This window comes from Octodon degus, unplaced genomic scaffold (genome assembly GCF_000260255.1).
Source record: "Octodon degus isolate 3935 unplaced genomic scaffold, OctDeg1.0 scaffold00052, whole genome shotgun sequence".
NCBI lineage: Eukaryota > Metazoa > Chordata > Mammalia > Rodentia > Octodontidae > Octodon > Octodon degus.
This window is the reverse complement of record NW_004524628.1, coordinates 2,008,252-2,028,659: the sequence shown is the minus strand read 5'-3', so window position 1 is coordinate 2,028,659 and position 20,408 is coordinate 2,008,252. Positions and strand designations below refer to the sequence as shown.

At 47.9% G+C, this 20,408-nt stretch overlaps 1 protein-coding gene across 1 annotated transcript in view; it reads left to right on the top strand.

The window, feature by feature from the left end:
• Mertk (MER proto-oncogene, tyrosine kinase) overlaps positions 1–20,408 on the top strand; it is a 120,506-nt gene that overhangs the window by 18,018 nt on the left and 82,080 nt on the right. The window contains exons 2-4 of the mRNA XM_023717364.1: positions 3,661–4,069; positions 13,989–14,089; positions 16,497–16,670. Coding sequence (XP_023573132.1) covers positions 3,774–4,069; positions 13,989–14,089; positions 16,497–16,670 — 571 coding nt within the window. The 5' untranslated portion in view covers positions 3,661–3,773. The remainder of the gene's footprint in view (positions 1–3,660; positions 4,070–13,988; positions 14,090–16,496; positions 16,671–20,408) is intronic.

The following is a 20,408-nucleotide window of genomic DNA, read 5'->3' as shown; positions in this document are numbered from 1 at the left end:
CCTGACTGCTTTGTTGAAGCAGCCACTTAAAGAACTGAGCTAAGGGACAGGCCCCTCTGTTTTGAAGGTTGAGAAGCCCAAGAGCACAGAGGCAGCCCTTGGCCTGGGCTACATCCTAAGGTGGGAGAGGTGTCACTTGGTAAAGAAACAGAGCAAAGTCTCCCTCCTAATAAATGCCACCCAGAGGCATCTGGACACACATGTCCTCAACTAATCCTAATCCCCTCCTTGTTATGGTTTGTGTTCCCCTAAACCTGGGTGCACTCATGGGGATTGGCTTTTCAAAGACAGCTTGTTTCAAAGACATGGACTTCTTGTAACTAAGACACTCCCCAAGGTCCTACCACCAGATAACCATTAATATAGGAAGGGGGACTAAGTTTCCAATGCATGGACTCTTGGGGGAGACACAGACCTTTGATCAGACCTCCTTGTCCCAGTGCATCACTTCCTGTTTTTCCCTTAGCTCCTGAGGTTATCTGCTGTTCTGTGTGGGACAAGCGCCTTCCTTTCTCCTGTGGGATTGTTGCAGCAAATCCTGAGTGCAGCAGGTGCTACATAAACATCTTTTAGCAGTGAAATCATTCGACTCTCTTCTTCCTAGTTGTGTTGGTTACTTTTTCTTTTTGAGGAGACAAAATACCCAACACCGAAATTAAAGGGGGAAAGGTGTATTTAGCTCACAGTTTGTGGAGATTTCAGTCCGTACTCACCTGCCTCCAAGGCAGGGTGGCACATAGCAGAGGGCAGCAGTTCATGGCAGCAGAAAACAGTCAACGCAGCCAGAGCAACAGGGAGGAGCAGTGGCAGGGAGCCGGCCTCTTTCCCTCTGTCCTGTTGCCAGGGCGGGTGCAGCTCTCCTACCCATAATCCCAGCATTGGACTATGAATTAATCATCAACTCTAGAAGCCCATGCTCATGCCCGCATGAGGCTTTGGGGGGACATTTAGACAGAAGCCATAGCGCTAATCAAAAGTGGGGATCGTTGCATTTTAAGCCACACATAGTGTCGAGCACTTGCAGGGTGAATTTGCCTGTTCCCTGATTACAGGTGTCCCCTGCTCGGTTGACCTTTCCCCCTTTATTTAGCTGCTTATTCATTTAACACTTTGTTCCTACAAGCTGTAGGTTGGACCCCATATTATAGTGAGAGTTCATCTTGCAAGACCAGGTTTGTGTAGCAGGTTTCCTCTTTCTACTGTCTGTGCTGCAATACATGTTTGAATTTGTTTTTTTTAATCACAAACTTGTATTAACTTTAGAAGTAGAATACTGTACTTTTTTTTTTTTTTTCCCCAGAACCTGGGACTGAACTCAGGCCCTTGTGCTTGCCAGGGAAGCACTTATTCCACTGAGCCATCTGCCCAGCCCCCAAAACTGGACTGTTATTAAGTAAATTAAACAAACCAAGGGAAATAGTATTTGTTTTCCCCTCTTTCGATTTCTACCTTCTGAGAAAGGGATATATATTTAAAGGGAAGAAATGGTTGTATGGATAAAATGAAGCACGGTGGCTGGAAAGCAGTAGAAATGTTCCTGCCTGGGCTAGGGAAGTTCCGGCTTCCCTCTGAAGCCCAGTAACTGACTCAGCTGACAACTGGGGATGTAACTCAGTGGCATATCCTCCTGGCAAGCACAAGGTGGTGAGTTCGATTTCTGGTACCCAAATAAATGTTCATCACTGAGTCAGCTGACCCAAAGTGTGCGTAGGCAGAGGAAAGGGAAAAAGCATTCAGATTTATAATGTGTCAGAACGCAGGCGACTTGAAAATGTGAAACTCAAAGAAGAGCCACATCAGTGAGGTTTACCTATGAAGTTCCTGGGGCAGGGGCTGTAGGTTGGTGAAGTGGGGCGTGGGTGGGCTTTAGTGGGGAGTACAAGCCAGGAGACAGACAGGGCCCCAATGTGGCTTTGGTTTTTCCTCATACTTCTGCTATCTTGCCTTTTTTTTTTTTTTTTTTTTTTTTTCCAGTACTGGGGATCAAACTCTGGACCTTGCGCTTAACTGCCAGATGCTTATGCCATTGAGCTAACTCCCAGTTCTTGGTTTTGATTTTTCAAATTCTTCTTCTGTGATATGAACTTTTTAAAGTTTTGATTTGATTTGATTTGATTTTAACAGAAGGGCTCGGGGCCGAGGAGATAGCTCAGTAGACTAAGTGCTTGCCTGGCAAGCACAGGGTCCTGAGTTCAATCCTTGGTACTACAAAGAAAGAAAGAAAGAAAGAAAGAAAGAAAGAAAGAAAGAAAGAAAGAAAGAAAGAAAGAAAGAAAGAAAGAAAGAAAGAAAGAAAGAAAGAGAAAAAATCAGCTCTGGGACTGGAGATTTGGCTCAGCGGTAGAATGCTTGCCTAGCAAGCTGGAATCCCTAGGTTTGGTCCTTGGCACCAAAAACAAAAAATAAACCTCCCTTAAAAAACAATTTAACCAAAAAAATACAGTAAAATCAAAAAAGACCAACAAGGCAGCTTAACAGGAGGGTTCAAGTCAGTCTTTTCCCCCTTGGTGGATCTGGTGCTTTGGCCGAAAGGGGACTTCAGGGAAAGTGTTTCTGGCATTTGCTCTTACGGATGGGGGAGCCGGAAGCCACACATCTTGGGGGGGTCTCTTGTCCTGAGAGACCCCAATCTCCACAGCCCTAGATAAACATATTTCCAGCCCGCAGCTGACCCATGAAAGCACATAGCAGCCCTCACTCCCCCTAGACCTCAGGTAAAGGACAGCCCCTGGGTTCTCCCATTGCAGGCGCTAGTCCTCTGTCTGACCTTCACCCTCTGAGAGGGCCAGGAGGGAGCCAGGTGGAAGGGTGACAGCTGATCGAGAGGCCCTGGGGTCGCCCTGGCCACCACCAAGGGGTTTGTGTGGTCCAGGATACCAAGGCTCTGAGGAGGTTGGAGGAAGAATTCCCAGGCCCTCAGTTCTGTCCCTAATTCCCTCGCTTTTATCTGTCATTAGCCATTTAGGTGCTTGGCTGAACACTTAGGCTAAACATTCTTTTTTAGGTATCAGCTAAATATACTGTGTTGTTAGTCACCAGTTCTGGCAGAGACCAGCCACACACACACACACACACACACACACACACACACATTCACAAAGCTAAAGTACAACTAATATGAGCCTATATTTTTAGAAATAGTTGTGGGCCAGCTGAAATAAAAACATTTTCTGCTGCATTCCAGCAGGCAGGCATTGGCTGGAAGCTCTGAGTCTGGAACCTATTTTTTTGTGGACACAAAAATTGTAAATTATCTCCCCGAGACTGCCTGAGGCAGCCTTTATGAGACTATTGGCCACATGTGTGGCAGAGTCTGTGACTGAACAGATGTAAGAAAAGCGATCTTAGTTTCCCTGCAGGACGTGGGAGGAGTCATCATTTATAGGTTTTAAATTCTATTTGTGTATTTCTTTATTGGTGGTTGAGATTTGGTTCCTTCAGCATTTAGTAGCAGGCAGGTGAACAAACAAACGTGTGTGTGTGTGTGTGTGTGTGTGTGTGTGTGTGTGCGTGCGTGCACACGCACGTGTGCATCGGAGGTGTGAGTTTCTAGGGGTACCCCTAGAAACCGTGTACCCCTCCCTCAAGGCTGAGCAACTAAAGACCTACCCGGGCCACTTTTCACCATGAAAGGCTAAACTCAGGCATTGTGTTTTGCAGGTATTGCTGAAATCAGGGAAGAGACCAAGCCCGAACAGCCAACTCCTGGGAGCCTGCAAGCGGCCCACCAGCCATCTTCCGACCCTCACACCCATGGGTACCAGCCTGCCTCGATGCTATCACCAACCCAGCCTGGAAGGCCACATCCAGAAGACATGACTGCCCCCCAAGCCACCTCTGCTGCAGCAAAGCTCCAACCACCTGTTGTGTTTAATCACGTAGTTGGGCACATAACACTTTCCGAACACAAAGGTGTCAAATTTAATTGCTCCATCAATGTACCTAATATGTACCAGGAAACCGAAAGTGTTTCCTGGTGGAAAGATGGGAAAGAATTGCGCGGAGCACATAATACAATTACACAGTACTATCCTGATAATGAAGGAACGTCAATAATTGCATTCTTCAGGTAAGTGTCCTTCCTCGCATCCTTTTTCAGAGTCCTAATACTACCTCAAAAACAAAAGCCTCCTAAGTCTTCATTTTCTGTTCAAGCTAGCTTGATCCCTTAGCAAGTCAATGGGTACTGTAGCTGACAGTCTGCATTGTTGATTTCTTTTAAGCTGAGCTTGAACTCACATAAGTGTGGGTTCACAGAGCTGAAGGCTGGGAGGGCTTCTTCCCTTCTGACCTGCAGGTCACTGTCCAGAGTTCTACCGTTGAGTGGAACCATGGTTTATATCATTGACCCATACCCCCAGCCCACCAGAAAGTGTTTCTAAGGGGTATGATGAGTGGGGGTGGTGGCAGTGGGGGTCAGCCAAGCCCAGTGTGTACCCAGAATCCTCTGTTCTCCCCTACACCGAGCCAGCCTAGTTCAGGTGCCACGGGCCTCTCTTTACACCTCCTCTTTGGGATTCTCGCTTCTTTCCTCTTCAGCTGAAGGGGTTGAGGAGCTTTTCTTTTCTTCCTTTTTATGTTTTGGCTTATTTATTTACCTGATCTCCTTAACAAGCAGAAATTGTGCATATTTGTGGTGTACAGAGTGATTCTACCACACACACATAGAGTGTGCTCGTCAGATTGGCGTCGCTAGCGTTTTCCTTTCCTTATCATTTACGTTTGGAGCGTCTGAGCTCCTCTTTCTAGATATGCATAGAGTATGGAATGGGCTGTTCTTACAGCACAGTGCGCTCATGTGGCTGCGGGATGCCAGATCTAGTTCCTTCCACTGAACGTGGCTTTGGTCCCTGTACTTCGTCACCCCAGCTCTTCCCAGCTGCAAGTAATCACTATTCTGCGGTGAGGCCAACTTACTCAGTTTTTTTCAAGAAGATAACTGATGTTTATTAAATGCTCGTCAATAAGTATACAGATCAACTTTTGAAAACCTGAGCTGTATGCATATGTGCATGTGTGTGCACGCGTGCGTGTGTGCATGTGTATGTGCATGTGTTTTGCTTGAGGTCTTCTTTGCATGCACAATTACAGAACTGGCTTAGCCTGTAGTTGTTCAGAGTTCAAAGTAAGATTGAGTCACCTCGTCTCTGTGATTTCTCTACCCCAGGGCGGAGCCTTCTTTGATCTGTCACATTTTCACTTTCTCTGACCTGACACGCGGCATCGCCCCATACTCTGTCCTGTCCTTTGGTGAATCATTTTATGTTTCCTTTTCAGAAAACCACCTCCCAGTCACCCACAGATAGAATGACTCCAGGCAGAATCTGTTAATACTTCCCCAAAATGTGCCTTTTTTGCACATTTTCTCCAGGATGCAGGCTCAGGCAGTGGGAAAAGAATACCAACTTCTGCAGTTTCCCTTGGTGGATGTAACAGCCTGGGGATTTGACTGTATTGTTTTGTATATCAACTACACAAAGTGGATGTTTTGCCATTGTATAGACACAGCCTCTGATGAAGAAGATAAAACCATGGTTCACTAACAAGCAAGAGAGGAGTCATTTTAAGGCTCTGTGAAAGAGAAAGTGGTGCGTTGTTGTCATCAGGTGTCCCTGGGGGAGCACAGCACTGTTGGCTCTCTGGCGTGCCCAAGCTGTGACCATGCACTGCCTCTCCTTGGTCTTGTTTCCATAGCCTTGGGCTAGACATGTGACTGCCAGTTCCAGGTCTGCTTCAAGGAGCTAATTTAAGGGACCTTAAATGGGAGGGTTTTTAAGCTGGGAGTCCTGGTGGTCCTATTGTGCTTTAGGTTTGAGAAGGCAACCTGGGTGATATTTGGAGAACAGTAGGATTCATTTGTAACCAGTCTGTATTCAGCTTATTATATGTAATTCATTCTAAAGGAGGAAAGAATATTACTCGACCCCCAAGCCAAGCTTTATAACAGAACCATAGTGGTCCAAAGTCTTAGAAGTCATGGATATTCAACTGAAATAGGTAGCATTTAGGACAATACCAAATGCACCTTCTTAAGGTCATGTTCAGGCGGCACAGTAGCTGTTGGGTGATCAATAAAATAAATTATAGTGACTTAATCAAAATTAAAAACATTTGTGTAGTTTCTTGGCAAGAGACAAAGATTAGTTAAAGACCTTAAACATGATACTTTTTTCTTTTATGTATTTGGTGCAGGGTCTACAGGGTGTTCAGGGTCTAACTACGTAGATTGGACTCACAGTGATCTTCCTGTTTTCATCTTCCCAAGCGCTGGTATTACAGGCATGTGTCACCACGCCCAGTCTCAGTCGCACTCTCACTGCACCCCAGGGGCAGGGCCTGAACCTCAACCTCTGCGCTCTGCCTAAGCAGGCACTTTAGTCTGCTGAACTATCTGGCCAGCCCAACATGCTACTTTCAAATAAGGACACCAAAGTCCTTATAAACAAGGTGACTTTCCCACAGTCAGGAGCTTGTGTGCTGGTCACACTTAAACAGGGAGCTTGATTTGCACACCTGTTGCACCATCACTTTTCACATCTCATAGGCCCACAAGGAAAACCTCTTTCCCCAGGAAGGCATAAAAAAATAGTCTCAGGCTTTCCATATTTATATTTGCTAAGAGTGCATTGGTCTACAGTTTTGTTCGAGTTACCATCAATAATACCTATGCAGACCATATTTATTCGAGGGCATATACTATTACAGTGGCACTTTTATGTTATGCCTGCATGTTATCAGCCATACATACGAAGTCTTAGAAGTGGTGTATACCTGTATGTTATCTGGGATTACAGAGAAGCATAATATCTAGACTTAATCATGGACCCATTTTTCTATAAGGTATAAGTGCCATATGCAGCAATTCTCATTAAGCAGGGGCCGAATTTATAGGAATTTGGAAAATGATGAAGTCTCCAAATTGAGGACCCCACAGCTTGCACCTATACTCATCCTTCAACTATAGTGTAGGCCAGCCAGATAGCTCAGCAGATGAAAGCATCTGCTTAGGCAGACACAGGGGCTAGGGTTCTATCCACCCCATGCTGTGCTGGCCCCACCTCATGGGGTGTGCTGAGAGCACAATTGAGATTGTGCATGGTGGCACACACCTGTAATCCCAGGGCTTGGGAGGCTGAAGACAGGAGAATCACTACGAGTCCAGTCTACGTAGTGAGACCCTGTAGGCCCTGTACTAAATACGTTAAAAATAAATAAATAAATAAATAAAGCATAATTGTGAGATTCTAGAGACTGATAATATTATAAATGCTATACATGTTTTTTTTAGGATGGAGTTGTGTCTCATGGAGGGACCTTTCTGCTACTGCAGAATGCCCGCATCTCACAATGAAACCTCAGTTAGTTGTAATGGGGGGGAACAGTGGCTGTGGAAATAATAGCTCACAGGCAGGGAAATACAAATGCCACATCCTGGGAAAGATGGAGATTTAGCACGATGTGTGAATGTGTTCCTGGAAGATATTTGCTTATTTTTATCTTTTTATCTTTTTTTTTTGGCACCTGGGATTGGACTCAGGACCTTGTGCTTCTGCCAGGTAGATGCTTAAGCCATTGCGCGTTCTCCCCAGCCTATATTTTTATCTTTATTAGTACATGTTTGTGGTCCGTAATAACTACATTCTTTATGGAGAGTTCATATGCACACAACATGTCTTAATTCTTTTTATTCCCCCCATTCCCCTGAAAGGTTTTTAAAATAAGTTATGTGTGTATGTATTTTTATATTTTGAAAAATAATAACACGTACAGTGAGGGAAATAGTGGCTCATAACTCCACTGCCCTAAGAAAAAGTTTCCATGCATATGTAAGTTTAATATTCTTGAAATCAATTAGTATATTATTGTGTAGATGATTATGCATGTTTCATTCACATTAAAAGTCTTCAAAATAGTCGAATGGTTGTTCTATGTCACGGCATTCTGCTATTGTAAAACAGAAGCAAATACAACAACCACTGTTAATTTTCTATTCTTGTTTGGAAATTCTGTACCATTTTTATTGTTTTGTATTGATTATTATCTTTGTGGGGTTTTTTTTCTCTCTTTAAACTAATAAGTTAAAAATGCAAATAAGATTATAAAGGGAGACCATTAAAAAATTAGGCTTTTTTCTTTTCTTATTCTTTCTGAGATACAATCTCAGTTTGTAGTTCAGGCTGACCTCGAACTTGCTGTGGCAATCCTCCTGCCTCGGCCTCCTGAGTGCTGGGATTACAGGCATGAGCCACCATGTACAGGTAAAAAGTATTTTCAAAATGGCAAGGTTGGGGCCAGGGAGATGGTTCAGTGGAATAAGCACTTCCCTGGTAAGCGCAAGGGCCTGAGTTCAATGCCCAGTTCAGAAAAAAAAAAAAAAAAAAGGCAAGGTAGAGGGTATATACAGGGTATATACACAGGAAAAAGTGCATGATGCAGTGTTTCTCACCCTGACGCCCTCCTGCGCTGGGGTTGTCCTAGGCTAGCAATCATGCTTTGGTTTTGTTTCCTGTTTGAACATGTGTCTGATGTTGCTGATGGATCCAAGAGTCATCTTTTATCGATAGACAAGGAAAACACTCAGGGCCTGCTAGTGGGTGGCAGTGGTGCATGATAAATACCGAAAGCCCCCACAACCATCTTCTCTCCTGCCTGGTCTCAGTGTTGTGGGCTCAGGCCACAGTCCAAGGAGAGCACTTCCCAGCTTCCTTGGCAGGATTTCTCTCCCTGGGCCCAGCCTCCTCCTGGCGCTGCAGTGCGTAACCCGCCTCCTCAGCATCCGGTACCAGCTCATACCCATTCTGCCTTCATTTGTCCAGACCCCAGAACCCTGCCTGGCTGAGCCCCGGCCCTGGAGTCCTTTGAGGAGGGAGAATTATGGCTACTGTTGGCTCGAAGGTCTGCTTTACTGTGTCCAAAGCCCGCCAGCTTATATTGAACTGTCCCTTGTCAGGTGACACATTCCAGAGTCAGTAGCCTTCAGACCAGAGGACCAGGGAGACCAACTGTCAAGTACAAGTGAAAACCGAGACTCTTGAAAGGTGGCAGATGTAGTTATTGGGAGATCTGTGGTGCAGGGAAAATGTTTATTGTTTGTGTTCTGTTTAGTCTAAGGACTCCCAGGGCTTTTTAAAATTCCAGCATAGTTCCCAGGGGCTGAAGCTGCATGGATTCTTACTTTCTCAGGAACTTCTCCTTGGAAGGATGTTAAGTGGGTAGTTAGGGCCCCCCAGCCATCTCTAAGCAGGCTCCTGGCTCTGTGGGTGCTGCGTTTTCAGCCCCCACCTCTCACTCAGTGCCAACCCTTACCCGCACTTTGCCTTCCTCGGCCCTGGCCCTGATGCCCTGGCCCTGTCCGATGCTTATCATCAGCTCTTTGTCTTGCTGATTTTGGAGGCCATGACCATGGAATCGCAGGAGAACAGTTAGCAGACCTCAGGAAAACAAGAACCGCCCCCCCCCCAGCCATGCTGGAGACCGAGTCCAGGGTTCACACTGAGCAGCATACGTCCCCAGTCTTTTTTGTGTTTTGAGACAGTGTTGTCTCGCTAAATCTCTGAGCTACCCAAACTGTGCTCAAGCTTGGGATCTTTCTCCCTGTACCTCCCAGAGTGCAGGGATTGCAGGGCATTTGCTGCCCTGCCTCGCTAAGACCATAATTTCTTTAGCCAGACCGTGAGCAAGCAGAGTTATTATCAACTGCAGAGCTGATTACCAACGAGCTTCCCACTCACAAGGCTTCTTCTTCTTCTGGAAGTTTCTTGTGCCTGGGTTATTCGTTATACCCCAGCAGCGCCGTTTGAACCATGCCCGGTGAAACTAGGAAACTCACCAGCGGGTCTTTGTGTTTTGTTTTTTTTTTTTCTTTCTATTGTGTAATTTTTAAAATTGTAACTATTCATAACCTAAGATTCACTGTTTTAACCCTTTTAGAGTGTATGGTTCAGTGGCATCAGCACGGGCATATGAAGCACAACCATCGCCACTAACCATCTGCAGAGCTTGTCCCCTTTCTAAACTAAGACCCCGCACACACACACACACACACACACACACACACACACACACAGAGCCCAGCCCCTGGTCACTGGGATACTCTAGTTTTTGTCTCCGTGTGTTTGACTAAGCATTTCATAAACATAGAATTATATACTATCTGTCCCTCGCACCATTTCTGGACAGGCCACTGATCAGGCAGGGCCGAGGGGTAGAGGAGGTGGCGCTGTAGGTCTGCAGATGCCCTGGGGCTGACCCAGTTCTGCCCATCAGCTTCTCCTGCTGCCAGCGCTGCAGCTGCGGCCAGGTGGTTCCTGTCTAGACGCTGTGGCTGAGTCTGTATCATTTCATTCAACCCCCTTGGTCCAGATGTCTGGGTGTTGCCAAAATCTGGAGAGGTTTCATTGCTTTTCTTCAGGGCAGTGCTGGGGATGGAACCAAGAGCGTCCACCATGCTGGGCGAGTGCTCTCGCCTGGTCAATACCCCCGGCCCCTACCATTTTTTAAAGCATTGAGTGCACAAGGTAAGAGTTTCAATTCTCTCTCCTCACTCCAGTCCTGGCCCCTACAGAGCGGGAGCTGAGGTGACCCCTCTCGTCAGTGTCATCCAGGGATACTCAGCCCCCAGCAGTCTGTGGATGTGGCCCTGTGTGACAGTCCCCAAGATGGTATGTGTTCATCTGAAGCGTTACTCATAGCCGTGGTTAAACCAGGGTTCACTTTTGGGTTTTTTTGTGGCTGTGGAAATTGTGTTTTCAGCTGAGTCATGCATTACATTAAATTATATTTTACTCCTCCAGTAGTTTTTTGATTTCCCGAAGAGTTTCCTTGCTGGTTAGTTTGCTTAGTTTTCTAAGAAAGGATCACTCATTCTTTCCTAAACTCTGGAGGGAAACTTCGTATCACTGTGTGCGCCTCCAGCTTTCACAGTGGCTCATTTTTTTCCCCCTGGGAGGTTCTCTGTCCCAGCTCCCTCACTCCTGCCTCAGTCTGAACATATTGCTGTCCAGATCTGGGTCCACTTGTGTCACTCTGGGGACCCCTGCCCATCCTACATTCCAGCTCCTGTTTCTCAGAGCCAGGTTCCCCGCTTTCTCAGAACCCTGGTCCCCCCAGCGTGGCCCCTCCTTCTTACTCTAGCGCAGAGCCCTTCCTCTACTAACTTCCTGGGTCATTTGTGTCTGAAAAGTTTCTTTCCCCCACCTGACGTTGAGATGGTTTGGCTAAATGCAGACTGAAAAAGGAAAATAATGTCCTGCTGTAATCGGGAAGTCATTGGTATATTTCCTTAGAGTTCCTAGAGTTGCTTTTGAGAAGTAGGACATGGGCCTGACTCAGTCATCAATAACCTGCATTTCTTTCCGGGAGCTTTTGTGCGATGTTTGCTTATCTTAGAGTTGTGACTTCCCTGATAACGCTCCATGTTGACCACCACCCCCCCAGTCTGATTTTTCATCCTGTCCAGGGCCTGGTTAGAGAAAGACCCACTCTGAGGTTCTGGGGTAATTTCTTGAGTTATCCTTTGTTCCCCCTTCTGTGCATTTTTTCAATTTTCTTAGTCACCTAAGTTTACTATTTTGAACTCAGGGCTTTTCTGGTCAACCCTCCATGAATATGGAGCCTCCTGACGCGGGGGGAAGGAAGATGGTGGGAACAGCCAGTGTTCTGTCTCTGGTCCCACCCCACATCCAGCCTTTGCAGGGAATTGGGCCTCGATGTGGAGGTCTAGGAAGCAAAGGCAGAATTATTTATGGAAAGTCTTGCTGGTGCCATGGGAGAAATGGGTCTGCCTGGTAACCAACCCAAAAGCCCGGCCTCACACGGACTGCTAGTCCCTCCTCAGCGTGCGTGGCGAGTGGCGATGCTGCATCGTGTTCCCCTTGTGTCCTGCTTGCTCTTTTCCTATCATGGGCTGGCTTGCCCTTGCAGTGTGGTGTGAGCTAGTCCTGGAGATCACCGATCACGTGCCATCCGATTTCTGCAGTGCCAGCGCGCACCACCTGTGACTGTGTCTGGTTGCTTCTCAGGCGTTCCAGACCTCTGCTGCACCCCGCTTCCCGGAGCTGCGCTGTGTCGCCCTCTGGCCTTCACCTTCTCTCTGGGCCCTGTCTCCTTGAGTCTTGCTGCAAACCATCTGCTCCTAGGGGGTCCCTGGCCAGCACCCAAAGACATCTGTCAAAGGCGCAGCTGTCCGATCACCTAGTTTCTGCCGTCGAACCTTGGGCCTTGCCTGCAGAAAAGGCTGGTACTCAGATTAGAGGAGCAAAGTCCTAGGAAGGAGAGCGGGCTCTCCACACTTTTTTCTCTTTTTGTTTTTCCCCCGGGTCATGGTTCTCCTTTTTTGTTTTATGAGAGGTTCCCTTGAGTCCATTAGAGCATCCTCCCTTGAAGATCTGAGAGTATTTCAAAGCCTTCCTCACTCCCTCTTCCCTTCCCACCTTGCCCCAGTGCAGCTCTGTTACACGTACTGTGTAACAGGCAGGGTGTCTTTTATACTACATCATATATATAATATATATTTTTATGTATTTGGTACAGGGTCTCACTGTGCAGCTGAGACTCATAGTGATCCTTCCATTTTCAGCCTCCCCAGCGCTGGGATTACAGGCATGTGCCACCATGCCCGGTCTCAGTGGCCAGCTCAGCACACCCGTCTGGAGTTGGGGCCGGCGCAGCATGTGGTGCCGAGGATGGAACTCTTAGGCACTTAGTCCACTGAGCTATCTCTCTGGCTCTCACGTCCTGCATTTCTTAACAGATAATATTCCCATGGTAAAGTAAAGAAGACAAAGCGTGTTCATAATACACCAATGAGACTTTGGCATTAAGACAGATAAAGAAACAGCCGTGGACTGGTACTTGGTGACACATGACAGTAGCAAATGCAGGGGTGCTGTTAGAGACTGGCCTTGCATGGTGATGGCAGAGGCCTCGAAAACCCCATGCAAAGGCAAGGGGGCAGCAGCCCGGTGAGCTCATGGCAGTTGCAGTCCTGAGGAGCTTGGTGAATATTATAGCTGCTGGGTACTTTGCGCATACACAAATGGACCTAGCTTCTAACCCCAGATATGGAACAGTTGTCCCTGGGCTCTGAGGCTGGAGTCACTGTGAGCACCACCAATGGCTCCACAAAGTTCCAAAATGCCTTGAGGGTGTGGAAGCAAATCCCTCATGTACCCAGGCGTGGTGTCGCCAGCCTGTAATCCCAGCACTCAGGAGCCTGAGGCAGGAGGATGGTTGCAAGTTTGAGACCAGCCTGGGCTACAGAGTGAGCTCAAGGCTAGCCTGAACTGCGTAGCGAGATCCTGTCTGAAAAAGACAAGAAAACAAAAACAAATCCCTCATGTAGAGTTTACGCTAGGTGTTAGGATATGTGTTAGGTCATGTTTGATGTGATGGTTGGTCCGATTAGTGTGTGTGTTTGTGTGTGTGTGTGTGTGTGTGTGTGAGAGAGAGAGAGAGAGAGAGAGAGAGAGACAGACAGGCAGAGACAGAGAGAGAGACAGAGAGACAGAGAGAGAGAGAGAGAGAGAGACAGAGAGAGAGAGCGCCAACTTTTTTAAGGCATTTGCTCTTGCTGTAATGGGCAGTGGCATAGCTGAAGTCAGCAGGGTGTGTGGTGGAGGCGCAGGGAAGAGCTGATGCAGTGTGTAGTCCTGAAGCTGTTTGGGGATAGAATTTCCACTTTCTCAGAAGATGTCAGTCTTTTCTGGTGAGGACTTTCACTGAGTAGATAAGGCCCACATTCATATTGTGAATGATAATCTTCTTCACTCAGAGGCTGCTGTTGTACATGTCGGTGACGGCTGAAAACACCTCCGCAGTGACATCTGGACTGGTGTTTGGCCAAGCAGCTGTCTACCATGGTTTGAACCCCTTGACACGTAGTATTAGCCATCACAGCTCATGACCAGGAAGTTGGGAGCATTTTCTCTTCCTCTACTAGGGACTCCAAGGACAGTCATGTAAAGACCTTTCTGTGTTTTTCTTTGAAGCATAACCAGTGTGCAGCGCTCAGACAGCGGGTTATACATGTGTAAGATGAAAGTGAACAACATCGAGATTGTGTCTGACCCCATCAACATCGAGGTGCAAGGTGAGTCCACGGGCCACAGTGTCCTGTTGCTTGAGAGCTACCCTCGAGCTTGCATTCAGTGTTTAGTGCATAATACTCTAGGATTCATCCTATTTATAATTCTGCATGTAAACTTTGCAAACCCATTAGCATTGAAACTTTACAAGACAATCCTTTCTAACCTCTATACTAGCATGAGAGGTAAGAATAAAAGAGATTACGGACTCCCTCATCCACAAGTTTGTTTTTTTATATATAATTTTTAAACAAACTAAAGATTTCTCTTTGGGGAGCAAAACGCATTGTGTTATCCAGATTTTGGGACTGGCACCTGAGTCGCTCTCATGGTCCAGGTGCATCTGGTGGATCATCGGAGGGTGACTGCCTTCCCTAGGCCAGGCCTGCAGCTTTACCTGGGCCTCCTCTCAGCTTCAGTTTCCCACACGTTGTCCCAGAAGTGCAGCTCCCAGGGACCACTTGGGCTGCAAACGGAGACAAGGAGCAGTCGCTTGGGCCTGGAGGAGCCTGACTGCTAGTGGGAAACGCAAGCTGGTGCGTGGGTGAGCCGGCTAGAGGAGCAGGGGCTGTGTGTGGTACCCCGGCCCTGAGGCTTGCATTCCTGTCCTACAGTGGTGGGGCCTGCCAGTGTAGGCCACAAGGTGAAAAGCACCTTGAGTATGACCCGAGTGGTTGCTTCGTCACCCTGGGGGCCACCCTGTGCGTCCTCGGCATTCCTGCCCTCTCAGGCCCCCCAGCAGCAAGGCTGCTGATTAGATCCTGTCTTCTGCCTTCTCCAGAGCCTCCTCGTTGCAGGGTTTAGCACAGGTGATTAGCTTTGAAGCAGAAGCCTCTCCCCTAAAAGCTTCTCTGCTACGCTTTTTGTTATCGTCAACCTGACGCTTACTAGTGGCAGGAGGCCTGTGAGAGGTGCTGGAGGGAGAGAGTGGGAGAGGTAGAGAAAGGGATTCATGAGGAACCCTCTCACAGGCCCCTTCTGGACCTTTCCTCTACGCTCATTCCAGGCTGCACAAAAGAAGGGGTCTCTTACATTGGCTGTTCATCTGGGGAAGATACTTTGAGGGTATTTTTTAGGTCCAAATCCTCAAATAATGTCCAGGGTAGGAACATATTAAATCCAAACAGACAAACCTTGAAACTGGCAAACAGAGAATCTTATTTCACATATTGCCTATGTCATTCCTGCTAGAACCAGATCTTAAAGAGTTCCCAGCCCCAAAAGAATGCAATTTGAATGCCTGGTGATAGTCAACTTGACCTGTTAAGATTCTGGATAGGGGCTGGTGAGATGGCTCAGTGGTCTAAAGCACCTACTTAGAACAAGCTCAGCAAAGCACAGGGACCATGGTTCAATCCCCCAGCACCACATGCCAGCCCGCCCCGCGCCCTGGTGGGCTGAGCTGGCCCCCCCACACACATAAATAAATAAAAAAAAATTAAAAAAAAAAAAAAGATTCTGGATAAAAGTTGGGTGTGGTGGTGCCTACCTGTGGTCCCAGTCCTCAAGAGGCTAAGGCAGGAGGACTGCGTGAGTTCGAGGTCCGCCTAAACTACATTATGAGACCCTGTCCCAAAAGAAAAAAAAAAAATCTTTTTGGATAAATACCCCAAGTGTAAGTACTCACTAGCTTCATCTGAGATTTCCCAATCTTCCTTGTAGCCCTGATTTTTGAAAGTACAGTGGATTTTAGGATTGTACCGTGGAACTATCTATTGTGTTTTCATGAAAGTGTGCTTTGAAAAATGTACAGCCCACACTGATGTATGGAATTTGCGTGTGCATATGCATGCATGCTGAGGATGAATCCAGGGCTGCACACATGCAAAACGCATACCCTGCCACTACACCCCAGCCCCCAGGGTATAGATTTTAAAATCTGTATTCACCCATCTGGAAGATACACACACACACACACACACACACACACACACAACACGATTGTCTGTAGAACTCAGGAAGTTCTACAGACAATACATAGCTTTATTTTGAGTCTTTATTCAATACATAGCTTTATTTTGAGTCTGTGTTTGTATTGATGAGCAATATTTGAAACCTGCCAGCCAGCCCCAGAGAGAAAGAGACAGACAGAGACAGAGAGAGACAGAAAGAGAGACGGGGGGGGGGCAGACAGAGGCAGAGAGGCAGAGACAGAAAATATCTGTACGTCTATAAAATCCTGGAAAAACTGGCTCTGGATCAGCATTTATAGCCTCCCTGGGAAGGTGTCCTAGAAAGTCTGGCCAGAAGAGACAGGAAGGAGCCTCTCAATGGTCAGAGGGTGGAACTGGCTAATTCAGACCTAAACTGGTGTGTAAAGAAATCTGTCAAGTGCTTGCTAATCCCTTTCCACTGGGTTGGGGGGCTCCACCTGGGTTAGGGGCTGACCCGATTTCCTCTCCCTCCCTGCAGGACTTCCCTACTTCACTAAGCAGCCTGAGAGCCTCAACGTCACCAGAAATACAGCCTTCAACCTCACCTGCCAGGCTGTGGGCCCCCCTGAGCCCATCAACATTTTCTGGGTTCAAAACAGCAGCCGCATTAATGAACAGCCAGAAAAATCTCCCTCTGTTCTAACCGTTCGTGGTAAGTTCAGGCATCGAGCCTAACTTCCTTCTCTCTTAGAGTAGAAGGATCATATGTTCAGTGACCTCCATGCTCAACAGCAGCAGGCAGTGGAGAAGGTTAGGAGGCCAAGCAGGTGGGCGGCAGGTGGGGATCGCAGGTGTGAGGCTTCCCAGAGCCCAGGAAGCCCTGCTCACACCTGCCCTGGCAGCAACCCTCCCCTTCCATCCTGGTGGGTCTAGCCCTTAGAGCCATCAAGTTGACAATCTCAGTTGGGTGGGACAAGAAGAGAGTGGCTTGGGCAGGAAGTTTGTGAGTCATTGTGGGGTTGAGACTGAGCCGAATTCCACGGTCATCTTGATTTCTCTCCAAATGTCAGTGCCCTGGCTCTGTTCCCACAATCATGACAAAGCTCTTGTCAACAATGCCACCGCTGAGCAGTGTTCTTGTTGGCACTGAAGCCGGTGGGCTCCTGAGCAACTTCTCTTGCCTCTTCCGACAACTTCCAGCAACTTCTCATTGGTCAGGTGGCCACGCTGCCTCCCTCCTTCCTTTAGGCACTCAGGAGAGGAGGGTCTGCTGCTGGCCTGGGCTGGTCCTGGCCCAAGAACATAGTGATGGACCTGCAGGAACACCACCCTGGCTGTCTTCTGCGGCCAGTGTGGGGTTCTGATGTACAGTGCCTTGGAGGCCCACGCCCTGGGTCCCAGTACCATCTCTGTGATGGTGACCTTGAACTTTACAAGCCCACCCTTGCCGCCGTCACTGAGCCTCGGGCTCCATCTAGCCACCTCCTAGACTCCTTGGCTGCTCCCCTTGCGGAGGACACAGGCACCTTAAAATGCCGCCCTCGAAGCGCCCCCGCCTTGGTCTGCCCCAGAATTCCCCTTCTTAGTAAGGAGCATCACCATCTGCCCATCCTTCCCTTTCCTCATTTTTCATCTCGACCGCATCAGCAGTTCTGTAAGTTCTGCTTCTAGAATCTGGCCAAACGCCGCTTTTCTCCACCTCTGCTGGGGATGCTGCAGTCTATGTCTCCTCCAGCCCTTCCAACAGCAGCGCGGCAGTAGCTTCCTAAGTGGCCGCTCCCCCGTCCATGTCCCCACCCCCATCCACCCTGCTCAGCACAGATCTCATCCACCAGCTGCTGAAAACCCTTAGGTGGCTTCCCAGTGTCCTAGTCTGTCACCCAGTGTCCTCCCTGCCCCAGCTGTGGACCCTCTATGCTCTGGGCCCTGCCCAGCTCTCCACCTCAACCCTGCCACTCTCTTCTCTGTGCTCAGTAAGCACCACTGACTGGTGCTGTCCTTTCCCCCAGCGTGTTCCTGCCCCAGGGCCTTTGTATGCTCTCTTCTGTCTGCCTCTGGTGTTCTGCCCTTCAGCCCACATCACAGCTCAAGCATCACCTCTTGGGAGTTCCTTCCTGTCCATCCCAACATTCCAGCTCCTCATTTCTTGGCTTCTTGGGACCTAAGTGCTCACATTCCTAAGTGTTCCTTCCTTGCCCTTGTCCTGTGCTCTGGTCACCCTGCATACTCCTGGGCTGTCTTCTTAGCACATGCCCAGGAAGGACAAGGCCTTTGTCTTGCCCGGTGCCCTCTGCACTCCAGGGCCTGGCTCAAGGGGGAGCTGGATGGACACTGGTGTCACATGTGCATCAGCAGGTGGGCGTCAGCCCCTGGGGCACAGCTCCGCATCACATATCTGACCCTGGCTGCAGGAGGGATGCGTGACTTCCTCTAGCTTCATTTGGGTTTTCTTGGAGTTTCTTTGAATTGACCTACTGTGTTCGACATTAATATAAAATAATACTCTCCATCCTCCATAGATGATTGCTCTGAAGTCCCCTTGAGACATGTGTCATCGAGGTGAAGCTGCTGTGCAATTAAATGCATAGGACATAAGTGTACAACTTAGCATGCGCTAACTGGAGCGAGAGGACCGTAGATACTCACATAACCACTGCATGCATCAAGATATGGAGCATTGCTAAGCACAGAGGCACATGCCAGGGGCCCCAGCTACTGGGAGCCTGGGGCAGGAGGATGTCCAACTCTCAGGCCGGCCTGTCTACATAGCAAGACCGGCATCAAAAATATAAAGGGCTAGGGGCTGGTGAGATGGCTCAGTGGTCTAAAGCACCTACTTAGAACAAGCTTAGCAAAGCACAGGGACCGCGGTTCAATCCCCCAGCACCACATGCCAGCCAGCCCCGCCCCCTGGTGGGCTGAGCTGGTCACACACACACACACAAATAAATAAACACACACACACACAAATAAATAAAAAATTTAAAAAAAAAATTAAAAAAAAATATATAAAGGGCTGGTCATGTGCTTAGCATGGAGCCTTGCCTAGCTGCGTGAGGCCCTGGACTCTATCCATAGCACTAAAAATATAAGAGAGGCAAATCCATCCATTTTTGTTCCTCTTGTGCATGTTTGCTCAGAACTAGGAATGTGTTTTTACGGTAAGAGCTCCAAATTCTTTTAATGCCCAGTGCTACAATTTGTCTCAGTGTGGAGTCCTGATTTATTTCTCAATGGCCCACTGTGCCCTCACAACGGCTACCTGTTGTGAATTTCAAGTTCTTCACAATTTACATTTTCATTTCTTGGATTTCAAGGTTTGTTTTTCTATTTAGACAAGGAAGACATGAAATAAGAATTGAGCAGCTTATAGCCTAAGAGGATAACATCTGTTACAGGGTCTCACTATGCAACTCAGACTCATAGTGATCATCCTGTCTCAGCCTCCCCAAAGCTGGGATTACAGGCGTCTGCCACCATGCTGGTTGCAAGGCTGGCACAGCATGTAGTACCGGGAATCGAACCCAGGCAAGCGCTGATGCTGCTGAGCTATCTCCCCAGCCCAAGAGGATGATATTAAAAATAACCCCTTTTGTGGTGGTGTTGCTAAAGAGCTCCTCATGATAAGCACACACAGCTACACAGACACACAGGCAAGTGCAGACGTAACTGTGAAATCCCAGTGAGCCTGGGCCACTGTGCCACTGTCCACCTCCTGGCTTTGATGGTGCGCATGGGTTGTGCAGGGCGTTACCGTGGGGAGTACAGTGATGGGTAGATAGATGCTCGCATATATCTGTGGGCCTCTCTCCACTTAGAACAGGACATGTGCAGGCTAATGCCAGCCTTTACATGCGTGTCGATACATGTCTGTTGTAAGACATGCAGACTGCAGTGACATGGCACACAAAGCATGGCTGTCATTGTCCTGCACACGGAGGAAGGAGCATCAGCCTTTGTTTACTGCTTCCCAGGCCTGTGTACTCTGCTAAGCATACATGCATGTGCATTCACACATAGGTGGCCACGGCACGTACCTCTGTATGCGGGTGCCTGTGGACCTGTGCTGGGGATTGTGCCCAGGGCCTTCCCGCTGAGCTACATCCCCAGCCCTTTTTATTTATTCTTTTTAATTTTGAGACAGGGCCTTGTTAGGTCACTAAAGTTGCCCATGCAGGACTTCAACTTGCAGTCCTCCTGCCTCAGCCTTCCAGAGTGCTGGGATTACAGATGTGTGCCCCCGCACCTGGCATGCACCTTCATTTACTTATCCATTCAATTGTTGATGAACTATTAGGTTGTTTCTGTCTATTTTCTGTTGTAAATAATGTTTGCACACACATTTTTACACTCATCTGTCTTTTTTCCTATGTTCAAAAAATTTTTCCATTGACAAAAATTATATATACTTACCCTGTAAAACATGATGGGTTTATTTATTTATTTATTT